This window comes from Polistes canadensis, unplaced genomic scaffold (genome assembly GCF_001313835.1).
Source record: "Polistes canadensis isolate GaletaPanama2010 unplaced genomic scaffold, ASM131383v1 scaffold_0, whole genome shotgun sequence".
In the NCBI taxonomy this organism is placed as follows: Eukaryota; Metazoa; Arthropoda; class Insecta; order Hymenoptera; family Vespidae; genus Polistes; species Polistes canadensis.
The window spans coordinates 1,976,639-1,985,178 of NW_014569547.1; the positions used below are offsets into that span (position 1 = coordinate 1,976,639).

Sequence of the window (8,540 nt, forward strand, 5' to 3'; positions counted from 1 at the left end):
TATAAAATATTTAAAGTCAAATAATTATCATTTGCATTTTAAAAATAAGAACATTTATGTAGTGAACATTACTTTCACATTCACATTGATTCCTTAATTATTAGGAACTTTATATCTCAAGAGAAAAATTTAAAGATATATATATTTTAAAATTATGAAGGATACACTGCATATCTGTATACTATAACAGAATACTAGAGGCATTTATTATTTATTTATAATTATTGTTATTGACCGATTAAGAGTATGAAAATGTCGTTGATATGATCACAGTACATAATCTTAGAAATATAGATTTTATATAAAATAATGATACAACTAATAATATTGGAGATCGTAAAATTTATAGATATTTTTAACATATTCTATCTGTTTCTTTCTTAATTAATACATACGTAAATTAAATTTTATTATTACTAACATTTTAAATACTATAATAAATAATGAAACATTCGTGCTAGATATAAAATATTTTTAATCTAATTGTAAGATATTTGAATATGCATATTACTTAAAGATATATCCAAAAGATTTAGCATCTGATACAGCTGTAATTCATTGCTTAATTAATTGATAAGTATTATTATTTTCGCATAAAAATTATTTTTGTATTCTAACTTGTTTAAATCGTAGAAAATGGGTACGCCTACTTAATTATTGAAATATTGTATGTAAGACACAGTAGAAATGTACTCTGAAAAAAAAATAACTTAATTTTTCATTTTATATATGTATATATACAAATATATATACTTATTTTTTATATTTATATTTGTATATATGTACATTTATGCCTATTTTCTTATACATGCACTTAATTTATTAAGGCACTTGGTACTGTGACCAATCTTTTTTAATGTAGAAAATTGAAATTTTTTTGTCTATTAAAGCTTACGAAAAAGTAATAACTATATTATATACATATTAATTTTAAAAAATTTGCTGTAATTTTAAAACATATTAAATATGTGCAAAAATATAAATTAAATGAACACTACAGATATTATTTTAGAAATGAACCACTCATTTATAAAAAGTGCTTTATAATGAAATAAATAACTGTTTAAATAAATATTATAGTACATACAATTATGGCAGAAATGTATTATTATTATAACAGTTTATCTAATCTTGTTGTACTAGTTAAAAATGTGAACAAATTTATCGAAAATTGTAATATGCATATTTTAAATGTATGATTGATAAATATTGAGTATTTATATGAAAAGGTATAAAATCTTATTTATGAATAATAATTATTAATAGAATTTGATAGAAGCTAAAAAGATATTCACCTTTTTAATGAAGGTTTAAACAGCAGTATTTTTTTAAATTTTAAATTGAATAACAGCGAATTAAGAAAGTCTGCATCTGTTTCTATGCGCAGAAGGCACTGGCTGTAACCCTTGCCGAGTATTTCTTCCTTCGTCTTGCAATGAAGCCTGTAATGCTCTAGCCAAAGCTTCATCTTCACTCATTGTACCTTGAAGGTTACGGAATACAACAGAATTATTGTGATTATCGTTCTGCGAAACCGTAGTATGTTTATTCAGAGTACTCAATCTTTTAAGTTTAACTGCTTCTTCTTTGCCAATACATGCATGATCGCTAGGATGTCTATGCTTCAAACAAAAATTACTTCCACAGTCGTTGCATTTAACCTGCACTATTTCTTTAACTTTGCATCCTTTAGATGAACACTTATTGGAAAATATTTTTCTACGATCCTTTCTAACATCAGATTGGCAGTCGCTGTCTATATGCATGCTCACAGCTAAGTCTGGAGGATCCCCTCGTTTTTGTGGAATCGGGGTGTTACACAAAGGGCACACTGGCACCTGTATATCTTTTTTATAAGCGCTAGGGCAGGAATGATTTATATACGATATATGATCCGTGCAAAATATAGCTTCGCAAGCATCACACTTTAAAGGTAAAAAGTCTAAACGATTGCAAGTTTGTTCTGAACAATGTTCTCCTAAATTGGGAAATTCCATATTTCGAAATGTAGAAAATCTGTCTATAGAAACAAATCTCAGATAATTTTTATGAAAATTTATTTACATCTAAACAACAATAATAAAATACGTACCCTTTATAAGCTAATTTATATTGGATAAGCTTTATCACAAAAAAAAACAAATACATATAACTTGAACTTGCCACTCGTTAATATAACGTATATTACTTTTAACAAATTAAAAATATAAATAACTAAAAATTGGAATGAAATATTTCAAGAATTACGCACAAAAGTTGCTGTTTGTATAATACAGCTTACGGGTTTCTTGCTGGGAATATATACCACATCAGATTTATGTACAACTTGCAATATTGAACATGTGCAATACTTTTATTGTAATCATGACTTCATCAAACTTTAATATAATGATATATGTATATATGCAAACTTGCTACGTCATTAATCTAAAAGTAACAGTTATCAGCAGTACTCTTCAAGTCCTATTTTCATAACAGTGTATTTTTATTAAGGTTATGATGTGCTCGTGTATTTTGCTCTATCTAGCGACAAATTAGAGAAGTTTCGTAAGGCAATATTTGTAAAGTTCGAAATTATTTTATAAGTGAAATTAAATGAATGTATAGGATCATTAATTTGTATTAAACATTTCATAATATTTATAATTATATATGTGGACGAGAAATTTTAATAATGGTCTTTATTTACAATTAATACGAAATAATATTATACTGTGAAATATATGTTTAATGAAATTGTCTCAAGTTAATAAATACATATGACGATGTCTAATTTACGTATAGTTATTAAAAAACCAATTAATTTATTAAATTTATGCGGAAATCAAAGGTATATAATATAATATATATATATATATTATTTATTTTCATTTGTGCGATTTATTTCTTTTAGTATAATATGTGTAATAGTTAAGGTTAAGTTCAATATATTTCAATGTATTTTAAGAACAAATATTTTTATTTGAAGTAATTTAACGTTTTTTATATTTTATTAGATATTACAGCTTATTTCCAACTCATTATATTAAACCAATATATAATAAGGAAGAACAACAAAATATACAGTCAAAAGAAATTAAAGAAATTATTCATAAATCTTTTAGACCAGCACTTACTACGGACACATGCTCAGAATTTTATGATAAAACTGTAAAGTAAGTATTTTATGAGTATACATAATAGTATATTTTATTTGATATAAGAACTAAAAAAAATTTTTTAAATGATAATAATATATAATTTTAAATTTTATATATTTAATCATTTGTTCTCTAGTCGCTTTACAAATTATATTATGAGAAAAGGAAAAAAAGAGTTAGCTAGAATATTGCTGCAAAATACCTTTGAAAATATTAAAATAATGCAAATAAAGGATTATCATAGGGCTAATTCTAGTGAAAAAGAAACTATAGAATTAGATCCTAAAATAATTTTCATTAAGGCCATTGAGAACGTTACACCAATTTTAGAGTTAAAAAGACATAGAAAAGGTGGTATAAATTATAAGATTCCTGTAGCAATAAACCAACACAGAGCTAACTTTTTAGCAATGAACTGGTTAATACAAGCAGCAAAAAACAAAGAGAAAGATGTACATTTTCCTGAACAATTAGCGAAAGAACTTATAGATGCTTTTAATAAACGGGTTAGTGTAAAGTTTTTTTTATACGATTCTTGTATTTTATTTTATAGTTATCTATTGAGAATAATCTTTAATAGAATATGATATTTTTGTTTAAGTGATTTAAATGATGAAATTACTTTTTATTTCTTTATAATTATATTTTTTCATTATAGGGTCGCGTTATTATGAAAAAACATGATTTGCATAAAGAATGTGATGCTAATCGTGCTTATGCTCATTTTAGATGGATGAAACAATAATATAAATAAAACATTGCGTTTGTAAAACAAATATAATTAAATATTATAACATGTATATTTAATCATTAAATAGGAAAATCTAAATATGGTGATATTATTCATAATCACCTAATATACTTACAAGTTGTTCTTTGTTACTAATTACACTGTGATTCACATATAGTTTTAATGGAAACGTAAGTGAAGTGATGTGTACATTTCTAAAAATTATTAAGAAAGCAGGACTATTAAGGGGTTTAATGTCCCTAATCTTAGTATCAATGTCTATTCTTCTACCCCACTGATTGACATATGCAATCTTTATAAAATCACCATCTTTATAATATATGATACCAATTTGATTAGTAAATAATGCTCCAACTATAAACACTGATATCGCAAATGAACTTGCTGTAAGCAAAAATGATTTTTTTTAAAAGAGATATGAAAAAATGTATTAGATGTAACAAATAATTCGATGCCTTTTTAACAAATTTAGTAATTATTTATAAAATAAACATGCATCTGTTATTCTTCGGAATAGTCTCCATTATTTTCGATATTTTTGGTCCATCTTTAAGAGAACTGCTGAATCCTTGATTCAAAAAGAAGGCGATTTTGATAAAATGAATTTAATATTAAGGGACCGAATTAACTGATACATCTATTCATTTTTTGAATTACTTTTTATTATTGTTAAAGGCTTACCAATAAGTGGTATAAAGAAAGCTATATCTTTTGATATAATGTTTCCTTGATATAATAGAAACATTATCGGCACTGTAGCAACAGTTTGTAGCATCAAACCTCGTTTAAATATATGAAATAAACTTACATATTTTATGTAAGGATATTTATAAATTATTTCATATTCAGGATATCTCTTTTTTGTTAACTTTTCATCTTTAATTGTAGAATTTAATTCTGGAGTTTGTTTTTCTTCTTTTACTGAAGGTATTTCACATAAAAATCTTGTGTCTATCTTGAAATGATTTATTTTGTGCGGCAATACTCGCATACATTGATTCATTAAGCGATACAACATTTTGCATAATTTTACTTATCAATAAATTATAGTCGATAATTTACTTTGCTTAATAAAAATATTAAATATTAATTCAGATATATTATTTATGTTTAATAAAAGAGACTCTAAACAAAGAAGATTAGATAGAGCGAAAGTGCAATGTAATTTTCCACATCAAGTTTTTACAACACCTGTGGCTAAGTACTGAACTAGATTTGAAAAAGTGTACTTTTCAGATACTTTATTTCATCAAACTATTAAGTACAGAATCACAAGAAGCGATACCAAAAAATGCGCATGTTTTCACTTTATTATCGATTTCATTTAAGCCAACCATGTTGATTTAATGACACCAACTATGAGGCACCGCAGAAAAGTTGGCATAGAACCTCAACAGCAGAAAAAAATAAATAAGTACTCTTAATTGCACATTAATTGAAAATTTAAAATCTATAATTGCATACTTTATTAATTATTTATTTAATTAGTTATTAAAAATTGAAAATACAAAAACGTTTTTTCTCATTTCTAAGGAAGTTTTCTATTGTTTTTTGTTTTCAATCAATTTCTCACTTTTTGTTTGTCCGTTGACATCATGAGCGGGAGATATGTTATACGCATGCGCATCAATAAATTCAAGGCACAAGCGAACGTGGAAAAAAATGAAAGTAAAGTTGGTATACCTGCAGGGGATATATTTAAGAGTGATTTCCAAAGTAACAACCTATAGGGTAGTGAAAAGAAATAGTTTAATCGTTCATAATGTATAAACAATAGGTAAATATTTGAATATAATATGCGAAACTTTTTTGTGGTGAAGTATATAGAAACTCACAAGTCCCCTTTTTTATCTAGCATCATTTTTGTAACCACTGGGACCACCATTGGACGATAGTATGTACTTAACGCGATGATGAAACAATACTATCAAAGAATACAATATCTTTCGATAGTATATATAGTATAGTTATATTGTAAGAAAATTTAAAATAATTATATTTAATTTTTAGTGTCTAAATACGTGTGTGCCTTCAAAATTCGTTTTGTATACATGTATATTTTAAAAAGTAGAAGAAAATCAAAAAGGTCTGATGTTAAATCCAACGATGATCACCTGTAACAAAAAGAAAACTATATTAATCGTACAATCAAGTGATACAATAGCCTAACATACAAATTGTCCCATTCGCAGATGCATTTTTCGATCGATTTCTTTATTTATTTTTATCAAAAATCTCTATTACCCGTTGCAATAAAATTAAATTTAAACGCGTGATTTTACATTTATACAAAATATATATAAAAAAAAAGAAAAAAGGAAAAATACAAATATTAGATTACCAAAAAAAAAAATATCTAATAATTACTATGAAATACTTATAGAAAAGAAAAATTGCAAATTTAATAAAATACGATTACATTTAAAAATCTTAAAGACGAAACAAGAAAAGAGAAATTACTGTAATATTTACTGAACGTTATTAAAGCTTTAAAATTTAATAATATAAAAATTGTAATATTTCTGACTCTAACTAACACATATGCATCTTTTAGACAATATAGACACGAATTTGGTGTCTCAAGGAGATGGAATGGATGTGGATCTCCAATTACAACTACAAATTAATGACGAGCAAGAATGTAATATAATAAAATATAAAATATGACTAGAGAGCTATTCTCGAAAAGTTCGAACTTGCTGTTGAACTTTTGAAAAGTTCTTCTTGCTCATTTATTTATAATATCGAAGTATCGATATATCGAAATTAATCGCGATAAGATAAACTAAGTACGAAACAATGCATTTAAGACATTTATTACATGCTTTTCTGGACGAAAACGAGTAAATTAAATTTAATTTCATTGCAACGATTAATAGAGATTTCATCAAAATAAATATAGAATTCAATTGGAAAGCGCATCTGATTTATATGTAAGGCTATTGCATCACTTATCTGTATGACTAATATAGTTTTCTTCTTGTTACAGGTGATCATCGTTGGATTTATCATCAAACCTTCTGGATTCTTTTTTATTTGAGTGTCCTAAATTGCTTCATTTTAAAATATACGTATAAATGCATTTCTGAAGGCACACACGTATTTAGACACTAAAAATTAAATATAATTATTTTAAATTTTCTTACAATATAACTATACTATATATACTATCGAAAGATATTGTATTCTTTGATAGTATTGTTTCATCATCGCGTTAAGTACATACTATCGTCCAATGGTGGTCCCAGTGGTTACAAAAATGATGCTAGATAAAAAAGGGGACTTGTGAGTTTCTATATACTTCACCACAAAAAAGTTTCGCATATTATATTCAAATATTTACCTATTGTTTATACATTATGAACGATTAAACTATTTCTTTTCACTACCCTATAGGTTGTTACTTTGGAAATCACTCTTAAATATATCCCCTGCAGGTATACCAACTTTACTTTCATTTTTTTCCACGTTCGCTTGTGCCTTGAATTTATTGATGCGCATGCGTATAACATATCTCCCGCTCATGATGTCAACGGACAAACAAAAAGTGAGAAATTGATTGAAAACAAAAAACAATAGAAAACTTCCTTAGAAATGAGAAAAAATGTTTTTGTATTTTTAATTTTTAATAACTAATTAAATAATTAATTAATAAAGTATGCGATTATAGATGTTAAATATTTGAACAGTTATCCTATCGAATTGACGCGCTCTCTAGTGGCAATAGAAATCATCATGCTGCATATGTAATAGGTATTATAACCATTGAAATTGCAGTTCGCTTTTGTAGCGCGTGGCTTACAGTTTAATTTCATTTTATATAATTTCGGGACAAAGTGTGTAAATTTTTGTTATTTTTGCTACATATATAGATATTTGAAAAGCCTCATTATGAATAAAAATATCTTGAAAGAAGCGTAAGTTACATTTATAATTACTGATATGTTTTCTAATTCTTGTTTTGTTATAATCTCAAAGAAATTATTGTTCATTTCTAGTTTTGAAGTAAATTCTATCCATGATGCTAGTTATACAGGAGGCCAGATTCATGTGCGTTAAACAATTTTTATAGTAATCAATCTTAACACGTTGACTGCCGTGTAATTTACCGGTGATCTGCACTTCACCATCAAACAAATCAATATAGATTTTTGTAAATTATAATCTGTTACCATTTTTGAACAATTTGAAACAGCTGATGATTTCCAAATGGTCGACATAGTCCAGGCAACAAAGGAGAACTTGGAAAATTTAGCGGCCTCAAAGATCTCCTGATCCAATTGCAAAAAAATTAGCACCATTCGATTCAGCGTCGTTGAATTACCATTATATCAAATTTTAACAAGGCCGCTAAATTTTCCAAGTTCTCCTTTTGTTGCCTGGACTAACAGTGCCTCGAGGGAAAAACTTCCTTTATCTGCTGTAAAAAAACAAATGTCAACAAAATATATATAATAAAAAATTCATGTAGACGCGACAGGAAAACACGTGAAATGCACGCGGCAGTCAATATATTAATAAATTTTGAACATTACAATAAGCATATGGACCGTTTATTTTGAGAGTGGTGTAAGTCCATTTTCTGTTATTTTGAGAAAATTAAAGGTTTGCATATTGGTTAATTTAAAAATATTCATTAATTATATCAA

At 26.2% G+C, this 8,540-nt stretch overlaps 4 protein-coding genes across 7 annotated transcripts in view; 2 read left to right on the forward strand and 2 right to left on the reverse strand.

Annotated features, from left to right (window-relative positions):
• Positions 1–309: 309 nt before the first annotated feature.
• On the reverse strand, positions 310–2,474 carry LOC106785973 (AN1-type zinc finger protein 2A-like). Of its 4 annotated transcripts, XR_001381611.1 has the most exons (4): positions 2,252–2,474; positions 2,093–2,121; positions 1,296–2,020; positions 310–694 (listed from the first exon to the last, which is right to left on the reverse strand). XR_001381611.1 is itself a non-coding variant. In XM_014746964.1 (2 exons), the coding sequence occupies exons 1-2, from the start codon at positions 2,146–2,148 to the stop codon at positions 1,356–1,358; spliced, it is 717 nt and encodes a 238-aa protein (XP_014602450.1). In that variant the 5' UTR covers positions 2,149–2,239; the 3' UTR covers positions 1,059–1,355. The 4 variants fall into 4 exon arrangements, 1 of the variants encoding a protein (XP_014602450.1); XR_001381606.1 differs by having other exon boundaries at positions 2,093–2,473; XR_001381596.1 differs by lacking the exon at positions 2,252–2,474 and having other exon boundaries at positions 1,296–2,016; positions 2,093–2,239.
• Positions 2,475–2,520: 46 nt separating this feature from the next.
• On the forward strand, positions 2,521–4,574 carry LOC106786104 (28S ribosomal protein S7, mitochondrial). Its single transcript, XM_014747183.1, has 4 exons — positions 2,521–2,830; positions 2,997–3,155; positions 3,277–3,646; positions 3,799–4,574. Exons 1-4 carry the CDS (start codon positions 2,760–2,762, stop codon positions 3,883–3,885), a joined length of 687 nt encoding a protein of 228 aa, XP_014602669.1. The 5' UTR covers positions 2,521–2,759; the 3' UTR covers positions 3,886–4,574.
• LOC106786163 lies at positions 3,899–5,908 on the reverse strand. Its single transcript, XM_014747309.1, has 4 exons — positions 5,727–5,908; positions 5,465–5,615; positions 4,573–5,280; positions 3,899–4,275 (listed from the first exon to the last, which is right to left on the reverse strand). The coding sequence occupies exons 3-4, from the start codon at positions 4,907–4,909 to the stop codon at positions 3,980–3,982; spliced, it is 633 nt and encodes a 210-aa protein (XP_014602795.1). The 5' UTR covers positions 4,910–5,280; positions 5,465–5,615; positions 5,727–5,908; the 3' UTR covers positions 3,899–3,979.
• A 1,732-nt stretch (positions 5,909–7,640) lies between these two features.
• Positions 7,641–8,540, forward strand: part of LOC106785506 (transducin beta-like protein 3) — a 5,547-nt gene continuing 4,647 nt past the window's right edge. The window contains exons 1-2 of the mRNA XM_014746094.1: positions 7,641–7,808; positions 7,890–7,941. Coding sequence (XP_014601580.1) covers positions 7,783–7,808; positions 7,890–7,941 — 78 coding nt within the window. The 5' untranslated portion in view covers positions 7,641–7,782. The remainder of the gene's footprint in view (positions 7,809–7,889; positions 7,942–8,540) is intronic.

Coding starts and splice junctions, on each gene's coding strand:
- LOC106785973 (XM_014746964.1), bottom strand. CDS start 2,148: ATGTATTTGTTTTTTTTTGTGATAAAGCTTATCCAATATAAATTAGCT. Junction 2,017..2,092: donor TATAAATTAGCTTATAAAGG/GTACGTATTTTA, acceptor TTCTATAGACAG/ATTTTCTACATTTCGAAATA.
- LOC106786104 (XM_014747183.1), top strand. CDS start 2,760: ATGACGATGTCTAATTTACGTATAGTTATTAAAAAACCAATTAATTTA. Junction 3,156..3,276: donor TTTTATGATAAAACTGTAAA/GTAAGTATTTTA, acceptor TTTGTTCTCTAG/TCGCTTTACAAATTATATTA. Junction 3,647..3,798: donor TAGATGCTTTTAATAAACGG/GTTAGTGTAAAG, acceptor TTTTCATTATAG/GGTCGCGTTATTATGAAAAA.
- LOC106786163 (XM_014747309.1), bottom strand. CDS start 4,909: ATGTTGTATCGCTTAATGAATCAATGTATGCGAGTATTGCCGCACAAA. Junction 4,276..4,572: donor TTTCTTTATACCACTTATTG/GTAAGCCTTTAA, acceptor TTTTGCTTACAG/CAAGTTCATTTGCGATATCA.